The 23,870-nt window shown below is 36.0% G+C and overlaps 1 protein-coding gene across 1 annotated transcript; it reads right to left on the bottom strand.

The window, feature by feature from the left end:
• Positions 1 to 1,544: 1,544 nt before the first annotated feature.
• Positions 1,545 to 22,691, bottom strand: nrbp2a (nuclear receptor binding protein 2a). Its single transcript, XM_026206239.1, has 18 exons — positions 22,165 to 22,691; positions 6,790 to 6,912; positions 6,512 to 6,613; positions 6,326 to 6,415; positions 6,171 to 6,211; positions 5,521 to 5,615; positions 5,379 to 5,402; positions 4,954 to 5,037; positions 4,682 to 4,737; positions 4,475 to 4,570; positions 4,245 to 4,377; positions 3,976 to 4,078; positions 3,833 to 3,883; positions 3,607 to 3,742; positions 3,121 to 3,174; positions 2,965 to 3,028; positions 2,796 to 2,851; positions 1,545 to 2,128 (listed from the first exon to the last, which is right to left on the bottom strand). Exons 1-18 carry the CDS (start codon positions 22,282 to 22,284, stop codon positions 2,030 to 2,032), a joined length of 1,527 nt encoding a protein of 508 aa, XP_026062024.1. The 5' UTR covers positions 22,285 to 22,691; the 3' UTR covers positions 1,545 to 2,029.
• Between the last annotated feature and the right edge of the window lie 1,179 nt (positions 22,692 to 23,870).

Raw genomic sequence — 23,870 nt, 5'->3', positions numbered from 1 at the left:
AAACAGTAATATTGTATTGTACAATATTGTAAAAATTGTGCTGCTTAATATTTTTGTGGAAGCCATGATACATTTTCTTTAAATTAATAAAAAGTTTAAAAGGGCAGCATTTATATATATATATATATATTTAAAAAAAAGATATTTTCACAAAAATGTAAAAGTTTTACTGTCAATTTTAATAAATTGAATGTGCCCTTGCTGGATAAAAGTATTAATTTCTTTAAAAAGATCCCCCAAAATCTTACTGACCTAAAATTTTTGAATGGTAACATACTACTTAAAGGGATACTTTACCCCAAAATTAAAATTTTAACATTAATCTCTTACCCCCATCCAAACCCGTAATAGCTTTGTTCACCTTAAAAACATAATTTAACATATTTTGGAAGAAAACCAGTAAGCTTGTGACTATCCCATAGACTGCCAAGTAAATTACACTGTCAAGTTTTAGTAAAGTATGTAAAGCATCGTCAGAATAGTCCATCTGCCATCATTGGTTCAATCGTTGATTCTGTAATCAGCATTAAATCTCTACACATGCGTGATTTCACATGTAGCAGCATTTACTACACAAAGCCATTGTGCACTGACAAACTGTGCCAAACCACGATCATGTTTTGCACAGCTTGTAAGTGAACAACGGATCTGAATAGTAATACTGCTACATGTGAAATCGAGCATGTGTAGAGATTTAACGCTGATTACAGAACCGGAATTACTGACAAGATGCGCATTAAATATTGTGCAATATTTATCGATTCATCGATGACAGATTGACTATTCTGATGATGCTTTTCAGAATTTTTGACAGAGTATTTTACTTGGCAGTCTATGTGACAGTCACAAGCCTCCTGTTTTTCATCCAAAATATCTTAAATTTTGTTCTGAAGATGAACGAAGTTTTGACGGGTTTGGAACGACATGGGGGTAAGTAATTAATGACAACATTTTCATTTTGGGGAAGGATCCATTTAAGAATACCGCTACTGCCACTGTTTACAAACATCTGCAAAGTTACCATCTTCATGAAAAAAAACAATTGAGAACAAAAAAGTTCAGCTGCATTCCGTTACTTATTTGTGTTCAAAATGTATATAATAACGGAGTATACCATGAGTCCATTTTTGGCTTGTCCTGAATCATTACGGTTATATTCGGACTATTTAGACTGGTTTGGGTAGGTACGGCTGTGGAGTAGCCCATTACCTGCGTGATTTGCCATAAACATAAACAGAGAAAAGTAGCTCCGGCTATAATGTTCTTCCGCAAGTATCACGCACTTCTGTTTATTAACCGCTGGAGCGGTAAAATGACGGACTGCAGCTTTAAATAAAAAGACATCTTAAACTGAAAAAATTCAAAGATTAAGATTACATATTCAATATTAAGAGCAAGAAATGAAGTTTAAAGTCTGAAAAAAATGAACTGAAATATATTAGTATAATAGGTGTAAAGAGCACTTTTGTCATAGTACCGCACATTCGTTTTCTCAACCTCAGCTTTTTAAAGCATACAGAATAATATCATGTAGAAATGCAGAATCGGTTTAACGGTTTAATGCATTTCCTTGCTTGAACTTCTAAACATTTATACCAAGACAAGGTATTAATTCTTTAAAATAATAAATAACATTTATCTGGAACAAAACTGTCTGTCTGAGATTTTGTCCTTTGTGAGATGAAGGATGGATTATGCCATATAGGCACGATGACTTGGAGGGATGTAATTAAAAATCCTTTAAACTCATAAAAAAATCATCATGGTGAGGTGATAGCAGTAATTCAACTGTCAAGATCAAAATTAACAGTTTGAGCTCGTCGGAGTTTTTGCAGATACCATGCAGTATGGTGCAAGCTCTTCTCCCCAGGCCCATCACTTTATTCTGAAGCCATCTTTTCATGACCTTCATGATGTAAATGTTGCACTTTTGGACTCATTTCCCTCTTCTGGATCTCTCGTCATCTCTTTTTCTCAAGCTCTGGCCCTGTCTTCAACTTCTTTCTGTCTATTATGGGAGCAGCTAGGCTTAGTACATCACAGCCATGGCAGTAGGGGAGGTGGATGTCCCTGACCAGTGCTTACATAATGCATCCTCAAGAAAACATGCCAACTTCTCGCAGTCTTCCTGCATGACACAAAAACAAGATAATCACAATCATACATGAAACAAAGCTATTCAGTTCATCTGAAGGTCAAGACAAATAATACTAAACAAGAATCGGTAACATCAAAGTTTTTCATTCCTTGCCACAGTTTCCTTGGCTTGCACTAGAGAACTAAAGATGTATTACGTACAATGTGTTTTTTGTAATTATTTACATTCTATTGATTTCACAGTTAAACTGCTTAGGGTTAGGTGATATGCCCAACACATAAATTGCTAAAAAAAACCATTTAATTACAGGTTTCATGTGGTTTTCACTACACAAATAAATAACTCCAACTTACAACTACTATAATTATATCAACTTTACTCAAATACATTCAGTATACTCATGTAAAATAATACATAAAAAATATCAACTGCTTGATTTTTTTTATACTATTGCAAAATATACTATTGTAAACTATATTATTGCTTTGCGATATTTTAAAGTTGGATAATACATCTAACCTTACCTACATACATAAAGTACACTCACATAAAGTGATATATACTATATAAGAAATTTCAACTGCTTGAGTGTTTATATGATCGCAAAATGTGAACTGTATTATCACCTAGCTCTTATCTCCTCAAATTCGACTAAAAGGCATGAAGCAGCCTGATGGTTAGAAGATCTTGTGCTTACCTCACTGATGAAGGCATGGTGAACCAACTCACTAGCCAAATCTTTGGGGGTGTCAGCTGAAAAAAACAAAACAAAAGTTTATTTACTTTTACATCTCATATATTCTCATTTTTAATCTAAAAAAATAAATGCAACAAGAAGACATTTGAATGTTTTAAAATGGACTTACATGGCAAAACATCACAGCTAAGCTGCCGGTGAAGCCGGTCATCCATTTTTAAAAAGAGAGAGAGCTACAGAGAAACAAAGGATAGATGATGCACAATGTCCACAGCTTTTTAGGTGAAGAAGCCAAAAAAACTACATGCCAAAAAATTCAACTCACATGACTCCTTGTGCCTTCCTCATTTGCTTCCAAATTACAGTGGATCTGGACAACCTGTATGAAAATGATTTGAGGATTTGGTTATTTAATGCCTCTTTTCTGTTACACAAATCAGATACAACAGGTTTTTAAGAGGACAGAGTGTCATGGATTATTAAAAAACTAAGTGAAATACTGCATTTACATGGATGAGATACATTAATCGCCATATCTGGGAAACATTTAAACAAGACATCAGTATCAGATTTGCACGCACTTTCCATCAGTCGGCCAACATTTGTTAGACAACTAATATTTTGTTCAAAAACAACTATGCAGAGTTTATAATGAATTGTGAATCTGTGCATTGTTTATTTACACAAACCGTGTGAACAAATTGATCGGCGCACTTGAATAAGTCTTTCCCAAAGCTTTGTTTGAGGCATAGCATCACTACTTGGGATTAGTAACTCTCAATATTGTTTCGAACACAAATCTTATTCTAACCTTTCTGGTTTCAGTCTCCTGTGGTTCTGGGGTTGGGGTCTTCACAGTCTCCATCTGTTCCTGTGACAATGAAAGTGCACGGGGAATAGGATGCGGTCGCTGGGAAGCAAAGTTCATGAGGGGATATATGCCGTTCCTGTTCGTGCAGAAAAAGAAATGTTTCAAATGCTCAAGCATGGACTCAAAAAAATCTAGGATCAGCTGATGTGACAGATCTGTGACTCACTTCACATCCTCAAGGAATTTGTCCAGCTCCAGAGGAGAAACGTGAGAGTACCTTGAAAAAAATAATGAGAAGGACGTCAGAGGAAAGTGGGAAAAAATCAGAAAAGAGAATCAGAAACTTCCTATTTAGTTTGAGAAACTCACTTTAGATGGACTCCAGGTCGGTCACGATGATTAATCTCTGCCATGACGCCGTTAGGGTCAAAAGATTTTGTTTTCTCTTCCACACAGTTCTCAGGAAGGAGATCTGGAAAAAATTAAAATAAGTTTAAGACATAAACTAAAGAGAAATGGAAATGCGAAGGGGCAATAATTTCCCTTTGCTTAAATGGGCCATAAATAATATTTCTGTCAAAGCAAAGATCAAAATTAAAGCGTTTTGACTTTAACAGTGTTTTCCATGTCCCACTTACACTGGTTATTGATGAAGCAGTGTGCAGCAAGCAGTTTTAAGGAGTGGACCTCAAATAACACTCTGTGGAACAGCAGGTCATGAGCTGTAGGTCTCGTCTTGGCTTCTGTGAGCACACACGACTGGATAAATTCCTGTCCGTGTAAATGATGAAGGCAATGGATTAAAAAAATAATAAAAAATGTTTAACAGAGCTGTATTGGTTATAAATATATGCTTAATGTCTTTTACCCTCATGAGAGGGTCCTCAAGTGAATGTCCAGCATGATCAATGGCCTCTTTAGAAACGGCGTTGTCTCCATTGGCCTGGATTTCTAGTACTGCCATCTAATGGTGAGTTAGGAAAACAAAATGAAGTCATACTTAAAATGTTGTTCTTTTGGAATTATTATAATTTACCATTTTTGTTTAGTTAGACTGATAAAATAATTTTCAAACCTCTAAGGCACAGATCCCAAATGAAAATATATCAATGGCGTAGTCATCTCCAGCCACTTCAGACAAGGAAAACGAAGAAATTTCAGGAAAATGAACATTTCTATTTTGCATTTTTCTAGTATATTACAAATTATAAAGCAAAAAAAAAAAAGTTTCTTTGCTCAAAAAAATAAAAAAATAATTCCTAGGTATATTTAAATCTTTTTCTAGATTTCTGAATTTTTTTCAGATTGAGAAAGATGATGATAATATGGTAAAGGCATCAGACTCACTGCCATACTCTGGAGCAAAGAAATGCTGGTTCCGCACTTCATCTCGATGTTGATGCACATTGCCATGAATCGCCTCAGCAAACACTAAGGAAAACACACAGCACTCAAACTCCATTTATAACATTATTTGAATGGAAAAATCATTGCCAGTAAACATACAAGATCTCCAGCACATGGGCTAGAGTCCAAGATAAATCCTCTAAAGGGGGAAGTGGGCCTTATTTTCTTTATTTATGTCTTAGATTGGTAAAGCCAAAAATAAATGTTACAATACATTACATAACTGCCAGGATTTCGGGCCAATAAACACAAAGCATTGTTTAAGGAAGGAAGGAAAAGAAAGTCTAAGTATGGTCTGTGTTTTCTTTCTGACAAGATAACCAAATTCCTGTGCACATGGGATAGACAGCTCAGAATGGACTTACCATTGACAAACAGCCTGTGCCAAACTGCAAAAGAAAGAAGAGACTTTTAACTTTTCTAAAAACATATTTTATGTAAAAAATTATCAAACATCAAATTGTTTTGAGTTAAACCTACAATACAAGGATTAAGAGGCTGTCAAACCTGAGCCGATCTTTATGAGGCCATTGTGCTGGATAAAGATTGTGTCACAGGTCAGGTTACCGTGGATAATGGGTGGATCACATGAATGCAAGTAACTAAAGGCAGAAATGAGAACAACATCAGTACTTGTACTTAAAGCATCCTTCAAACACACTGAAAGTTAAAAAATAATTCCATACAAATAAATATTTAAAAACAATTTATGTATTAAAAAAATTAACACATGAAAAAAAAAGTTTAAACTAGTAAAATTATTAAAAAAAATATTTTTTTCCATAAATTAAGAGAAATAAAAATTTATAGATTCAAGGATAAAATGTGTAACTTCTGGTGTCATAAAATATAACTGCAAACATGTCTCAAAGTTTTTTCCCCAAACACCCGCCTTTGTCTGTCATTGGCCAAACAAATTGACAACCCCGCCCAAAAACTCACGCCATTGGTTGAATCGGTGTTGCTATGCTGGGATGGTCAAGACGCTCAAACAAACAAAGCAATGTTTTGACAACGGCACTGACACTGAGCAACAGTGTTTACTGACTTGTAGCTGCCTCTGTATATTATATTTATTTATTTATTACTAACACATTTCAGCTTTAACTGCAAATTTTCAGATGAGTTCAGAGGATATGAAATCCTCAATGTCCTACCTGAGTGCAGAGAGTATCTGTGTGCACCAACGCTTCCATGCCTGAGACATAAAGGTAGCACCAGTGTGTTATGATTTTGTCATCTTTCTACCAAAAGGTGGCATTGTTCTCTAACTTTTCTGCATACAGGTTCTAATGGCTGTTAAACATCTCACCTTCACATTCATAGTTTTGTGGTTTTTCTTGGTCTTCTTCAAAAACTGCTTTAGACTTCCAGATGACATATATTCAGTGATAAAAATCACCTGTGTGGCAAGAAATGAAAGAAAACGTGAATGTCTGAATTTAGGGTAAAGTTCACAAGAGGCGTTTATTTCTACCACGCTTCTCTTGTGTCTCACCCTCGCTCTGCTCTCTCTCATGTCCAACCAGTACTTGTGGAACTTCACAATGTTCGGATGCTCCACCTGCATCAGGTTCTCAAACATCTCCCTTATCCGCTCCTGTATTAACAAAAAGTACATCCACTCTTGGTTTCACATTTCAAGCGTCCTTTCTGTCACCACCATTCCAGCACGATGACATGATGCCAATACAGTAACATTTCACAGATGTTTGTGGTGCAGCATACTAAGTATCCCACCCATAACACTGATGTCGGAAACAAGCATGGTCCTACCTCAAAGGATTTGAAAACCTTCTTGTCTGAAAACTGCACTTCGTTCCACACCACCTCCACCCCCTCCTCAGTGTCCATGGCCAAGTATGCACTCTCAATGCCTGGGACATTTCCCTGACTGACCTTAAACCAGAAAAAAGGACAGAGAAAGAAGGAAGCATGGAAAGTGAGTTTAGCACTACAGACACATACAAAGTACCACTTAGTCAGTGATATCTGCAATATTTACTTCTCATTGCACAACTTTTTAACAGTGATATTTTAGTATCCACTTCTTAGTATTGTTAGTACAGGAAATGAGTATTTCTGTGAAGGAGAAGAAGGTCACCCCCCTCTTCTCCGCCCCCTTGCTCCACAACTCTCCCATAATGCACATTGTGGTTTGGGCTGTTCAGAGCAAGTGTGACAACACAGACTTAAAATGGCCTGTACACTCTTGTCTGTTTTTTTTTTTTGCAATGCTGTAAATAAAGCTCAAAAGACAGAAAAGTCCACACTGGTGTTTGCTCACCAAACACTTCAAGTCTCCACCATTTTTTTTTTTTTTTTTTGGAAAGAACCAGTCATTTTATTATCACAACTGTTTAAAAGAAAACAAACCCAAGCCCAATGTTTTCAGATTTTTATTTTCTATATTTATAGGCTGAATTTGCTCCCCTCCCGCTGATTGGTGAACTGTAGCTATGTGTTTTGGAGACAGACACAACATGTTCTAGTCACGCTGAGATGCAGCTGCCTTCTAAAAGGCCTTGGATTTCACTTTATCTCAGATTCAGAAATATATGACTATAAACTGATAATACTGTTTCTTATGCTTCAAACAAAGAGTTTTTTTAATTGGTAAGGGCATTCAGGCATAATAAAATAAAAGCAGAACAAGGTATCTAGGTGTCTAGGTGTAAAGTTTACTAGGCTAAGCAGTATCAAGTCAAGTAGTAAATGTGCATGATTAATAATAATATCCCAAAGTCTAATTCTATGAAGGTATTTGTTTTGATATTTTGACACTGACTGTCAATTGCCAGTGTGTCCCAGGCTCAGAGGTTAAATAGTGGCCATTAAAGGGATACTCCACCTCAAAATAAAAATGTTGTCATGTATCACCCTCATGTCGTCCCAAACCAGTAAAAGTTTTGTTCGTCTTCGGAACACAATTTAAGATATTTTGGATGAAAACCTTGAGGCTGTCCCATATACTGCCAAGTAAATTACACTGTCAAGCTCCAGAAAAGTATGAAAGACATAGTCCATCTGCCATCAGCTCTTCTATATCAGCCGTGCCACAAGGATCTGCTGTTTTCTTTCAAATCAAAGCTAAATACACGAAGAAACAGTGCATCCTTGTGGTGCGGCTGACACAGATAGCAATCAGCATACTGTGATGTGGAGAGACACAGAAGAGACTGTTGGTAAAGGAATTGTTAAATAAAGCTATTATTTTTGTTTTCCTTGCTTACAAAAAGTATTTTTGTCGCTTCATAACATTACGATTGAATCACTGATGGCCGATGGACTATTCTGACGATGTCTTTCATACTTTTCTGGAACTTGACAGTGTAACTTACTTGGCAGTATATGGGACTCCCGGTTTTCATCCAAAATATCTTAGTGTTCCAAAGATGAACAAAGCTTTTACGGGTTTGGAACGACATGAGGGTAAGTGAATAATCACAACATTTTCATTTTGGGACGGAGTATCCCTTTAAGAGGACTGACTGATCTATAAAAACCTACCTCAGGACAACAGTTAAACAACTTTTGACAATTTTACTAATAATGGCTGAGCAGAGCAAAGCTTGGTTATGCAAGTCAGAGAACAAAAGGACACTTAAAGCATGTACAGTTACATTTGGAGTTAATTAATTCCCTAGATGCCACACAGACAGACAAGGAATGTCTTTGAATACAAATAAAAAATGTTCCATTTCCTCTGAAGACTAGACAGTATCCTTCTAACCAGCCGGTGTCTCCAAATTATATGCAATCACAGGCAGCTGAGCCTGGCTAATATTGTATCTCAATGACATTTAGTGTTGCACAGATAAGATGTTAAGATTTAGAGCATTAAAAAAAAAAAAATCAATGTTCAAACTATATGTACCATGGTTGTTGACATAAGCATGTAACTAAAACTGTAATGCTATTTTAAGACTACATCATTTATTCAGAACCAATTACAAAATAATGGATGTTCAGTTCTGCACCACAATACTAGTGAACATACTGGTTAGTTTAAGTGAATAAAAAAAAAAAACATACAGTAGGACCAGTGTATTATAATTCTTGAATGAATGACTCTTATAAGCCAGTTCGTTTCACAGTGAATTAAAAACATACAGCGCAGCCAGTGTGGTCCACTTAAGAGTCCTAAAACATCTTGTGGATAAAAAAGCCCATTGATATCATGCCGAATGAAGTAAGCTGCTGTCAATATAAATGTAGCTGTGGTGTTTAGTTCTTGGTTTCTGGTCCCTCTTGAGTGGGTGTTTATAAAGAATGTTTGGAGAATAAGTTGTTAGAAACTCTTAAATACCAAATAACATGGAACACTGTGCCCATAAAACCAGCCGATATCATCTCACACACAGTGCTTAGAAATCCGTTCTGACATAAACCCACACAGCAGCTTTGACAATGAAAACAAACATTACAATCTTCATTTCCTGCCCTTTCATCCCCTATCCTGCGTCTGTCACAGATACACTTCCAGGGGTATTGCCTCTTCCTGCATAATGTATGAAATCTAATAAGTTCTTCTACTGTGGAACTGCTTTCATTTCTGGAAACCTAACAGTGCATGCTTAATTTTCCCTTATATATCCTATTAAACATCTCTGAGGATGAACATAGAGAAAATGTGAATGGACTGGCATGCATGCCTGGATAAACCTGCACTTTATATGCAGGAACAGCTTTCCAGCTATACAATTATCATCACGAATGATGCTTGATTTCAGCATGCTAACCCTAGATGCCTTCTGGGCTCCTCAGACACAAAAGTCTTGTCCGAGTATAAATACTAAGTCGATCTCTATGGGGTGGCTATCTTTTGTGATGGAGAATGGTGACCTGAAGCAACAGTTTTAACTGACATACAGGAGAAACTTGTGTGTGTACTTTGCTGTGATGTTGGAACAAAATAGTTTGTGTAACACACACTTAGCTGGATAGAGACCCAATTCCAGATGTAAAAACAATCAACCCTTGTGAGCTAAACTGCCAGTGTCATTCAAGACCACCAGTTCAGCCTCAAGGCACCCTACTTAGGGGTCTGGAGGTGGAGATGAACCAGTGGCATGACATTACATGAAAGAGATACAAACGTGTTGCTCAGCATTCTTGTGGTAAAATTCTTTAAAATAATAAGGAGTTGCCTAGATGAGCAGAAATGCTGATATTTCCATCTGTTTTTCACGTATGGAAATGAAAAACAAGGCACTTCAATCTGCAGAGTGTTTCATGTTATCAATTTATGAGGTGTCAGACATTTTTAGAAATGGCTTACAGTAATTATTATTCAAACTCATTCAACAGAAATAAATAGTGTATATATATATATATATATATATATATATATATATATACACACACACACATACATACATATACACACACATATTCCCAATATGTATGAAAATTTACATCGCGTCAATTTAAAAAAAAAAAAAAAAATAGGGCTGCCCTTAAAAACCACTGCTCAAGAGTTAATGAATCTAAATACATTTGGAAATCTGTATTAATACCCAGCCCACTTTTACACTTGTCTGACCAATTAATACAATAATTCACTGTTTATCAATGTACATTGTGAAAGTTTTACCAGGATTACTAGCTAACCCAGTGTTAAATATGAACAGGTAACACAGAGGTGCATTAATCCTGGTTTAAAAACGACTATGGTTAAACACTTACCATCAAGCTAGTGGAAATTAGAAATAGTCTGGATGAACTAAATCACAAACACAGGACAAGCATAAAAACCACTGATCTTCAGGAAACGTGCCTAAATATGTTATCAGTTCGACCTTCCTGAGATTGACACACTTGGCAGAAACTCAAAAGGAGTGCTCAACATGACAATCCTATGAGTAAAGTGTCACACTCATCAAGATTTCATTGCATTCTCTAAAAGCTCAAGCTCAATTGGGTAACTTTTCCCAAAGAAAGAGTGCTGACAGAGGCGTTGTATTTTCAGCTCTTGCCTCAGGGCATCTCTCTCCCAAAGCGCTCAACCTTTTATCTTGCATTCACGTATGAAATAAAGACTTGGCAAAATCAGCATTAAGAGATGAATAGCTCTGCTGTAGGGTAAACCGAGCAAAGTAGGTGTGTTTGTGAAAGTTAAAGGATGAAATGTAAGCCAAGATTTTAAGGAGTCTACAGTTGCGCTCTTTTGTAAATATGTGCTCAGTTGCTGTTTGTGATTGGCAGAACATAGTATTGTTCTGTACACCAGAAGCCCAAATTCAGGCCAGTTTGGACTAATGCACAATTTTCTTTTTTTTATATAAACCGGAACATTTTAAAAGCTACATCAGGTCAAGTGCACCACTGGGTTTGAATATGACTGACACTTTTGAAGTGAGGGACTGCCACAGCAGGCTTGTAGTATCAGAGTCTGCTGCATTTAAAGATTTGAGAGCTCTGACTTTGAATGAGAGGTTAATGCAAAGAAGGATCAATGCTGATGGACTTGGAAGGATCATAAACAAAGAACAGTGCAATATGTAGCAGGCAGCGACGTCATATGACTTAGTAAAAAGAGAAGCAGAGTGAAGGACGATAAGAGGAATATAAACAAAGAGCATTATAGAATAAAAGCATGATGTGATGTCCACGCAAAACAGTGTTAGTCACCATACTGACGACTCATGAATGCCCTGCATTGTGATGATGGAGATGTGGGAAGCCATGGTGTGAACGGACTGAAAGCTTTTTTCTCCTCTTCTAGCGGTTCTTTTTCTTCCTCAAAATAGCTTCCGTCGCAAAGTTGGGAGAACCGGTATTTTCCAGCGCTGTTCCAAGAGAGAAACACCTGCAGCAACCAAACCAAAACGATCTAGCTTCGATAAGATAAACAAGTAGTTTATACCGAACTCTCTGAATGGTTGAAGGATCAACCTGAATACAACAATCACCATTATCAGACACGATCTTGTCTTTAAAAAAAAAGTAAACAATTTCAGTCCTAGTGATAAGTGAATGGAGAGCAGTTTACAAGAGTGACATAAATGTGTGTGTATCACAAATATCTTGTGACGTTCTGAAAAAAAAAGAAAAGAAAAATGCTTAAAAGTGCCATAGAACGCATTGATACAATATTTTACATAATTTTATGGTGATGTTGCCAGAGTGTGTATGTAAAGTTTTATCTAAAAATACCCCACAAATAATTTTTTATAGCTTGCTGAACTTGCCACTTTGAGGGTGTGAGCCAAAACACGCTATTTTTGTTTTTGTCCCCTTTTAATGAAAATGAGCTTGTGCCCCCATCTCCCTTTTCAGACGAGTGCAGAGCTTCAAGAGCTCATGCTCGCGGGCATACTACCAGTGTTATGGTTTAACTAATGGTGACCATTTTACTGACCTCACATTGCTTCCAAATGCAATTTTTAACTACCACATTGCAATTTATGTTTATTCTGGTAGCATGTGAAGGCAGCATTAGTGAAAAAAGGTAGACAATAGTAGCTTTAGCAATATTAGCCTTACAGAGAAACTAGAAGCTCTTTTGGAAAACAAAATGACGTGTAATGCTAACTTTATCTGGATTGCACACGAAGCGATATTTGCACAACTCCAGCGCTGAACTGTCCATTGTTTGTGAGCCAGTCCAGTGTAAAATTATTAGCACAAGCATATAGGTTTTTTTTTCCTGGGACTTTCCTTTGAAAATGAAATTTAACCACTGTGTCTTCAGCGGTCTATGGACACTCCTATGTTCGATGGAGCAGAAAACCGTAATAGCGAACCGCTGCTTCTCTCTCACTCAAGGGGCTGTCTGTATGCTAATAGGTCAGAGTGCGTCACAAATGGGCGGGGCTTCCCCAAGTATGACATCATAGCAGTAAGAAATCTGGAGAGTTTATGATTTATTGAGAATATAAAACAATGAGTGAGTGGATTTTTACCGTTATGGGCTGGTGGTTTTCACACACTGTGGCCACACAACTGTGTTCAAACACCTTATAAAAGTGATTTTTGCATTTTATGACACCTTTAAATAAAACATGCACACACACACACACACACACACATACACACACACACACACACACACACACACACACACACACACATTTTTGGATTTTCAAAATAACTAATTCTGTATGATTTATAAGCGTTTTGAATTACGGGGACACTAAAAATGTCCTCATAAACCACCTCCTCATTGTAATACCTGTGTCATACCCATGTCAATATACAAATTTGTGTCCTCATTAACCACATAAACAAGCTCACTGTAATCTGTAGGCTATATGTATGAAAAATTCCTGGTCAATAGCTGCTCGAATATCTGCTCAATGCCAGTTCTTTAGAAGTACATGACGAAATATCAAGGTCAAGCAAACTTAAAAAAACATTCACTTACAAATCAAAAATTATAAATGGCTTTTAAATAAAATTTTTAAGTGGAACAAAACTTCAAAATGTACATTCAGATTTCTTTTTTTTTTTAAAGGCTTTTAAAGATTTTATTAATTTACAAAAAAATATATTATTTGAACACAATTTTATATTTCCAGGACCATGGAAACTGTAAAAAATGTCATCTTATAAATCATACATTATGGATGAAAGCTGAATGCTGGATGAAATTCTAGCTAAATCTTGTATCTGTGAAATCTGACAGTTCTGGTCTAGTTACTGCTAGTCAGTCACATGAGATTCATTTGGGATTCTCAGAGCATGAGTGAGCCGAGATACTCAAGCTGTCATCAAAAGCTAATTCTACAGTATAACACATGACACTGATAAGTTCATACAACCTATCATTGTCATCTAATGTCTCTAAATTAAAATCTCTGAATAGATGCATTGTCTCGACCGACTGAAGAAGCAAGGAAGATTACTCTTGCACAATTAATCAGACCAACTGCTGATGGAAAGAGTGAATCTATTACGGTAATTCAAAGCAAAAAAAAAAAAAAAATGCAGTTCTGACACAGACCGATGGAATTAAATTTGTGATTTTTAATGTGACACAAAAAGTAAAATTTTACACTGAATTCACAAAAGAGGAAATAGTGATACTCAAAACCTTGTAGCTTAGAAATACAATAGGTCTTAAAACAATTTCTATACCAGAGGTCTTGTACATCCTTCCAAAACTGTTACTGACTTTCTTCTGCAGCAGCAGAGCACAAAAGAAGATATTTTGACCAAAAAAAAAAAAAGCCATACAATAAGCCAATGGGGTCAAATCAATGCAGTTTGGACCTGAACGTATTCAAAGTATCTTCTTTTGCGTAACGTAGAAGGAATAACATACAGGTTTGGATCGACAAACCTCAGTATAAGAAAATTTTTATTTTCAGGTCAACTATCCTTCTAAGATAAAATCAACTAGAAATGCTTTAGCAAACGTTTTATTGTCCATTCCAGATTCAAATAATTCAAATATAATATATGAGTATACAAAATAAACCTCTAAAACAAGATTCTAACTCTGTAATGCTCTGGTAAAGTGCAATCAAAATGTATATTTTTTTTATCCAATTATTTATACATTGGCTTTTCTTTTTTTTTTCTTTTTTTTATGGGCAAAAGAACAACAGAAACCTTTGTTTTATATTGAAGTGAATTACTCTAAATCCTCTCCTACCAACCACTAACACTCTGGCTGTCACAGGAAACCAACTCTGCCAGTCTTCTGGGACTTGGAGTTCTTTGAAAGAGGTTAGCAGTTGGCACAATCTTCTAGAGCCCAATGGCAAACACAAATCAGATAGGGGCTTTGAAAGCCATCTTGATAATATAGTCTGTCAAAGAAAGATGAGCAGTTGTCAGAATAAGAAGACCAATGTTATTGCTTTCCTAGAATCTGGACAAATGAACATGCAATGAGAATGAGAGAGAGAATACCATATGGATGGCTTAATGCAGTGAGACAGATGGCGCTCGCTGGTTTTGCTTTACACTGGCCATTAGCCAAGGCACACTCTCTCTCCCTCACACATACCAATGAATCTGCGGTTCCTTTCCACTGGGTTAATTAGTGTAAATGCATTACAAACACCTTTAATAATAATAATACCAATACAATCACGCCAGGAGTGGGCACCATGTATTTGCACACAGTTACCTCAAATAATTCTCTGTTAATGAACTATTTTGATATGATTTGGCAACTGTAGCCACCAATGCACCAGTTGCTCACATCATAATCAGTGTAGCTATTGGCAGCAGCTATTTACACTACTGCTAAACCATTTACTTTGTGCCAGGAAATACCTTAAAAATAAAACACCTTGGTGTAAAAACAGTAAATGATACTAAATAGTACATATACATGATACTATTTAGATAGTTAGGCTATTTGTTATGTTTATGTTAAATTCTTTGAGCAATAGTGGGCTTGGGGTGAAATTTACCAACAATCTACTGTCACTCTGACATAAACAAAGCAAAGAGGAAAAGCTAAAAACATCAGATTTCTATTTGATTTGTAAATCAAGAGTTCTGTGAATCATAATAGCAGTGTTATCCAAAATGTGAAAGTTTGCATGAAATGAAGTGGTCAGCACCCAAAGTTTTTCTTCACCTAGATCATTTCTACATCTAATCCCGAGATGCACCGGAACAATTTGTTTGCTCTCTTAAAACATGGAGAATCTCTTAAAGACAGAAAAGTGAGTGATCTGCTGAGCAATTTATTCCTCTAGCCTCGCTATGAGGGCCTCCAGAAGAAAGGTTTACTTCTTTGACAAGAGACAATGACAAAAGACTTGTGGAATAACTGTGAAAAATGCAAACTACCCTTAAAGGCTTATTCACCTTTAAGACCTCAAGCAGGTAGCATTTTTCACAGATGCTTGTGGAATTTGTCAGTATGAGGACATAATTGAAAAATAGCTCAATGCAAAAAAGTGTTCATAAGATACTGCATGTTATATATGGAATTACATTTGCTCCAATAAAAATGAAACTTTAAAAACTGAACGTAACTTTTTCAGAAACTACTAAAAATATGCTATTACAAAAGAAGAAAAACACAATAAAAAAAAAAAAAAAAAAAAACTCAGTCGCACAAATTTAACAGGCACTTCAAATATGCTTCATTCTTTGTTAATGTTTTTCAAAGATTAGTTTTTGCTAATCGTGGATTCTAATGCATTGCCACAGATTTCGCTAATGCTTCGTAGTTTTTCGTTTGGTGTTTTGACACAAACTTCTCATGGGGGCGGGCTTAACAGTGATCTACTCTGATTGGTTAGTGAGCCTTTGATGGACAGTTGTTCTCTGACCGGGAAGTATAGACGCCACTCAGCGGCTCACATATTGGAAAGCTCTCGTGGTGATTTATATTAATTAATATGTAAATAATATTTGACCTTCGATCGTCTCAGTCTGTATAGACTCATCGTCATCATCTTCCTCCTCCGCTTGTCCTTCAAGGCAGCTTGAAGTAAGCTTGTGTTACTGGATTACAATATAACCCGCAACAAACTGTAGCACACTGTAACATGAAAAACTTGTATCAATGTTATTGATTAATTCAGTAACACAAGCTTACTTTAAGCTTCCTTGAAGGACAAGCGGAGGAGGAAGATGACGCTACTCTGTGTCTCCTGAGAGCTCATCTTAACAGACTGAGATGATCGAAGGTCAAATATTATTTACATATATAGTAATACAAGGCACGACATGTTGCATACAAATCACAAATTACAAATACAAATTTTTCTTTTTTTATTAATGCAGAGAACAAAAACATACAAAAGTATAAACATGCATCACATAATATCAACCACAAATAAAAAAAACAATAAAGAATAAAATAGACCTAAAGAAAAGAGGACCAAAATCTAAACAAAATTACACAAGGAGATCAAAGGCAGAGCTAATTCTAACAGTCCTTATAGCTTTCTTATTAGTATATACTGAAATTACATTCAAATAGTTTTCCATTTAATTTAGGAAAACGGAGAAAACAGGTTTACAGTTGGAGAATTTGCATTTCTGCAAATATAGTGTTTTTCATATATACTGAGAAGCCTGGCAAAATCTTACACTTGACAAACAGAAATCTGTGGCAATGAATTCAGAATCCACGATTAGCGAAAATGAATCTTTGAAAAACATTAACGAAAAAATGAAGCATATTTGAAGTGCCTGTTAAATTTGTGCGACTGAGTTCTTTTTTTTTTCATTTTCATTGTATTTTTCTTCTTTTGTAATGGCATATTTTTGATAGTTTCTGAAAAAGTTATGTTCAGTGTTATAAAGTTTCATTACTTTTTATTGAAGCAAATGTAATTCCATAGTTATAAGAAACTGATACTTTTTATAATAAATATATTACTGACACAGATTTTTGCAGATTCTCATTTTCTTTCTAAGAACTATAACTGAAAGCATATACAAGCAAAAATTTACTTTTCTTCAAAGAAAAATTTTATTTTCAAAATTTCCAGAGTTACAGGATCTTTCTCTCACTAAACATCTCTTAAAAAATAAAGAAGCTCTGTGACTGGAAAGTAGAAGAAATACCAATTAACTAAAAAATGAGTTGCTTTATAAAACAACAACTTCATAAATGGATTTTCTCTTTTTTACTTGTCAAAAGATCCTATGAATGAACAAAACTGAAGTGTACAGTACTCTTCCAAATAATAATAGTGCAGTATGTGGGTAATAAATGTTGTTAGCATATGTATTGGCAAAATGCAAAATTACTTTTGTGTCTTCTTCATCCACAGACAGAAAAAACTTCCACACCAATGACATGTTTGCATGCAGCTGTGAACGTCACCGCTGCAGTCGCGCTCACAGCCGCATGTAGAGAGATCGGCTGAAAATCTCTCTGATCACCAATCAGGGCCGATCATGCAGAAAATCTTTCGATTCCAATCCCTGGCCATTTTGAATGCTTATATTATTGTTTATATGATAGATAGTATCTGTATCACATACCTTCAAATTAGCCATGGCCCAAATAAAAAATTAATTAAAAAAAAAAAGTTTTGCTTTAAGACTAGATTTTTTTTTTCCAAGACACAAATTTAATTGTATAATGTATTGTTTTAAGTGTTTGTAGATATATTTTGAACATGCTAAAATATATAATAATGATAATTATATACAGCATTATATATATAGTAATATATAAGTGCTATGTTTTCCCACATCAACCTACACCAAACGAGCTGATTTATATTACAAAATAGGCATGGTTATATGGTTAGTTGCATTTCATTATTTGAATTTACCATTCAGACAGATCAGAAGAGGCGTCTGGCAATTTTTTGGTCACTATCCATCAGTGCAAAACCACAGTGCCAAAGCAAATTGATGGAACAAAATGCTACTATGCAATTTCCTATTGCATTGCCATCTCAAAGTAAGTGAAATATCCAGGAAAGTAATCAATGTTCACGAGAACAGCATCATGAGACATGTGGATTGGCAAGGTTAATCACATGAATTTAAAGACCACATCTACTATGTCTTATCATTCCTTTTGGTGTGTGAGGGTCAGAGACAGAAAGACACTGGGAGGGAGACTGAGACAGAGATGTTACATGGTGCATGCTGAGCAGAATGACTAAGTGCATGCAGATTTGTGTCAATGAGGGTGCCTGTACCTTTAAGCTGGTTGTAAATGCAGGCACAGCCATGAAAAGCACTTGCCTCTGGGAATATTTAACAGTCACATATCTAACTGTTAGAACATTTAATTAGCATTGCTCATTAAACACAGAGACTAGGTGAACTTTAGTCCTACTGAGCCTCCTCACAGGGTAATTATTCTTTTCCTTTACTGATGTCCTTTGTAAAAGTGATGATGACTGGGCTTTTTTTAGTCTCTGGGATGTGGCTCATTTAGTTCAGACAAGAAACCTGCTATCCGCTGAGATTTTTATCTTATCTGTCTTAAAACCGCTTTCAATCAATTTTCTATTGACTGTGTAATATGTAATACAGCACAATCTTGGAAAAGGATTTAATTATTGCATGGATTAATTTTTCAATCTTAAATTATGCAACAGTCTGTTTGTAATTATTACTGTTAAAAAAATTACTGTGCTGTCATCTGCAGCCAAATCACAGCCTATTGAGATACCCAGTAGAACAGCACAATTGTAGATGTTGCTTATTTATCTCCCATCATGCATTAATTCTTCTGATGAAATTGTTCAGATAGGTTTAGTAAGTCTTCTGAGAAACAGCAAAACGTTGGAAAACAGTTACATAACAAAAGTGTTCAAGAGCTATGCCAAGCTGGCCGTGATCGCAGAAATCGCTCCAATAATGACTCTATTCTGCCTTCTCAATTACACCTAAACTCGAAAATGTGCCAATTCATTTCTGCTGCTTCACATGTCACAACAGATTACTGATAAAAAGAAAGTTAGAATAAAAGCTAATTGAATCCAACAATGGTTTTGATTAGCACTCATCTGTATGTGTCATTCCTATGTGAAAAATAATACACTACTGCAAGAAAACATCATCGCTCACCCATCTGTCCGCGGAGTCATTTTCACTTTGAGTTTCTCATTCACACACACGTGCTTGGTGCTAATTAAGTGTAGGGGATGAACCGTGGTAAACATCTGCTCAAAAACTCTGTTGAGGTGGTTTCCCAAAGGATTTTTTTTTTTTTTTTTTTATAAAATAATGAAATAAAAAGGAATTGGATGCTAAAATTGTTTATTAAAAGCAAAATATGAATTCTAAACGTTATGCATGTCTTCAGAAACATCTCAGAAGCATAAGGGCCTCACATCAAGGCGGATATCTATGACAACACTTAAGATATGGTTTTAAAAATTGTATATTTAAAAAGAACAGCAGAGTCTACTACAACTGCAATGATAATGGCAACGGAGCACAATAACGTTACAATCACAATTTTATTTCATTTTAAATGTGATATCAGAGACCTAAATAGCCTCATTTTCCAACTCCCCTAGAGTTGAGTTTTACCATTTTTGAATCCATTGAGCCGCTTTCTGGGTCTGACGGTAGCACTTTTAGCTTAGCTTAGCATAGATCATTGAATCTGATTAGACCGTTAGCATCTCACTCAAAAATGGCCAAAGACTAGCGATATTTGTCCTATTTAAAACTTGACTCTTTTATAGTTACATTTCTAGGCCAATACGGCTAGGAACTATACTCTCATTCTGGCGTAACAATCAAGGAACTTTCCTGCCGTATCATGGTTGCAGCAGACACAATGATATTACACAGAGCCTGAAAATGAAGAGTCAAGTTTTAAATAGGAAAAATATTGAAACTCTTTGGTCATTTTTGAGCGAGAAGCTAACAGTCTAATCAGATTCAATGATCTATGCTAAGCTAAGCTAAAAGTGCTACCGCCAGACCCGGAGATCAGCTGAATGAATTTGAAAACTGTAAAACTAATCTGTTTATCTCTAGGGGAGTTGGAAAATGAGCCCATTTTCAAAGGGGTGTGCTACAATCTTTCTGCAAATTAAGTCTTTATTTTTCATTGATTAACATTTGGTAGTTCTCAATTTTTTATTTAGGCAATCCTAATGTCACAAGGTTAAAAGTGACGAAACCCACAATAATGCAAGCGTTTTGCAACTACCCAAAAAAAGTCCCAACATTACAGCTTCTAACAATCAGAGTGCACACTGAAAAACCTGCAGAACAGAAGCTGGGACGCATGATCCAGGTCTCTCCATTTAAATGTCAGAGTCACAGAGGAAAGAAAACATCACCACACCACCGCAAACAAAACTTTCACTCTTGTTGTACAAGCAGTCAGTCCTCATCTTAGCCTGTGCTTTGGCAACATTTAACAACACTGACGCAATAAGAGAGCAGGCCACATACTAATAACATTCTTGTACTTACAGGCTATTCATGAGAAGGAAATTATTGCTTGTGCTCCAGCCACTTTGCCTCACTGTTTTTATCCAATTTTGCATCTTTATTGCTTCTCACAATCAAGTGTCATGGAAAAAGAACATATAAATCACCCCCTCTTGAGACTCAACCTTGACCTCTGAGAAACTTAAGATGGCTTTGTAACATAAAATGGAAAACTTTCACAAATATGCACATAAAGTGAGTGTATTATGTTCCAAGCTTTTAAGCACATAGTAAACACTTAACAGGAATTTCAAACTATTTGTTTGGCTGTACTCAAGTGCATTTTTTTTTTTTTTTTTTGCTTATCTTAAAAGTTAATTAATTTACTGTAACGCAGTAAACCCAAAAGTTGTCACAAACAAAAATAACCAAACTGTCCAAGAAAATTACTTAAAATATCAAAACATTTCTTGATAAGTACTTCCTTGGAGAAAGACATGCAATAACTAGTCCACTTTACTTGATTCAAATAAGTTGCTTTACAAGCTTCTTGGAAATCAATACTTCTGAAAAGTAAAAATCAACCAATTAGGTTTTACACTTTAGGTGGGAGAGGTTGGCTAAAGCGTTATTTAATTAGCATTAATTTACATATGAAAGAGTTTCACTGTTAACACTATGAGTAGTGTGGTGGTTAAAAAAAAAAAACAAGTTTATAAGGTTCCAGTGTCATGTAAGATAGATATGCTGAACGTGTGCCAATACTGATAAGCTGTATCTGTGATATACTGTATCTGTGACTTATCTCAAAGAAAACCGAGCTCTTAACGCTTCAACACAAGGAGTGGGCTGACACGAACACGCCCCTTTTATCTCATAAAAACAAGAATATGAATAACAAACCTTTGGTTAAAAACAAAACAAAAACTTACACTCATGCACTGTATGTGTGTGCGTGTGTATTTGGATGTATGTGCATGGAGGGGGAGGGTCGAAATGTTTACATTAAATATTTTACGAAAACTGCATTAAATACTTTTGGAATGCTGTTAAATGTCATTAAAACTCAAATTATAGTTATTAGAGCAGATGTGCATCGATTAACGTGTTGCTTTTTCAGATATAACGTTACTACAGTTTTAACGCGGAAAATCACTGTTAACTCTCTATGTGGATAGAAACCAACAGGACTGGTTTATCGCGAAGATACCCACAAACACACCATACTATGCGTTTGCATTTGCAGAGCCCTTTAAATTTTTTAATAACAGTTAAATACACATTTACGTCTCATGCAGTCGTCGTCTTTACAAGAAAATGACAGCAATGCTTCACGTGCCCATTAGCCTCCACACGTAACGTTACCTGTTCCCGTCGCTTCTGCCAGCGGCCGCAGGGGCTTTCCTCCAAGATTTCACTCTCATCTTCACTCTCCTCCTCTTTCCCCCCGGACCCCGATATGTTCTCTGGGACGGACATGGTCATTTTACCCTCGCGTGCTACTTTGACTGCTCCTTTAAGACCAACTGAGCACGCAGGACCCCCTGAGGCTTGCTGCAACGTTGTAGCTGCAAACGTGTTTCATTGACGAATATCGCTGGTCACGATTTCAAGTTTTACAGTTTAGTCGTCAACCGCATAGCCTGTAAATACTGCAAAGCGATTTGCGAAAAGAGTTTTTTAAGCGACGTAAAATATTGAGTGCTATAGTGAATTTAATCCCATTCTCAGAAAAACGGCAAGGCTCCGGACAGCAGACAGTCTCGTACGTGAGAGACGTGGGTCTCTGGACGCTCAGTCGCAGTCCACCCTTAAACATACAGAGTGTACTAAAGAGCCCGACCTACAGGCATCATTTCGTCTCAGACCAGCTTTTCATACTGACTGGAGCTTTCAGAATTTCCTCTTTTTAAAATGCTACCGTAAAGCTCAGACAATATGCACAGTGACTTACTGCCTTGTGTCATAAAACAATTCAGTGCATGTCATACTCTAGCCCAGTCGTAATTTACACAATGCAAAGGGAGATTTGTCTATCAAAAATAGCCTATATATTATATTAACGCTTTAAATTACAATACACGTTTGCAATGTTGCTTTAACATGCCACTTAACACAGAATTGTATTGAGTTCCTGTAAATTGTGACTGCGTGTAAACAGTGAATTGTGTATGTAATTTAGACTTCATCAAGTCAAGACTTGCATGAGTGTTGCAACTAGTATTTAAATTGAGTGACAGGGTTTAGGCATGTGTGAAAACCTTCCCCATCCTCTTAATACCCTTTCTTGGATCACATACAGTGGCCTCAAAATCTATTTGGGGACTTAAGAAACGCTTAATTAATAATTACCCAGCTGCAAAACAGCTAAACCCAGCCTAAACTTGTTGGCTGAACTTTAAGCTGGAAGGAGCTGGTTTTAGTTGGACTCCCCATCTGGCCAGACTGGTCAAGCTGGTTTTAGCTGGTTGTTCCAGTCTGACCAGCTAAGGAAGTGGCCAAAACCCCTCTAAAACCAGCCTGCTGACCAGCTTTGACCAACTACCTAAAAAGGATGTGTTTAAGACAACACAAAAGCTGTTTCTTAACACACCTCTGTCTAGTTAAGGACAACACATTTTGTTACTTTTAACACAACCAATGTGTTATTCCTACTAATTTCTACACACTAATATTTTATAGTTACCCAATTTGTGTCAATTATGTACACAAAATGATGTATTAAAATAGATAACACAAAAAAAAGTGTTAGACCAGATGACCAGCTAAAACCAACCAACCAGCTTAGGCTGATTTTAGCAGTTTTTTTTTCATCAGGGTATTTACCAGTTTTTCAAACCAAATAGCATTTTCTTCTATTTTGTAAATAAATATAGTACAAGTAAACTTGACAAAAATAAACTTCTGCTTCTATTTTAAATGATAAATTATAAATGTAAAAATTATTACACCAGACTCTGCTGAGAAACTTGAGGGAAACCTCATACAGTATTACATTTAGACATTTTTAAGAGTTAAGTGTCCTTACTTATTATAACTTATATTTTTGTGGAGTATCTTACCCTCACTGA

This window comes from Carassius auratus, chromosome 27 (genome assembly GCF_003368295.1).
Source record: "Carassius auratus strain Wakin chromosome 27, ASM336829v1, whole genome shotgun sequence".
Lineage (NCBI taxonomy): Eukaryota > Metazoa > Chordata > Actinopteri > Cypriniformes > Cyprinidae > Carassius > Carassius auratus.
Note: the sequence above shows the minus strand (reverse complement) of the source record. Positions and strands in the feature narration are given on the sequence as shown.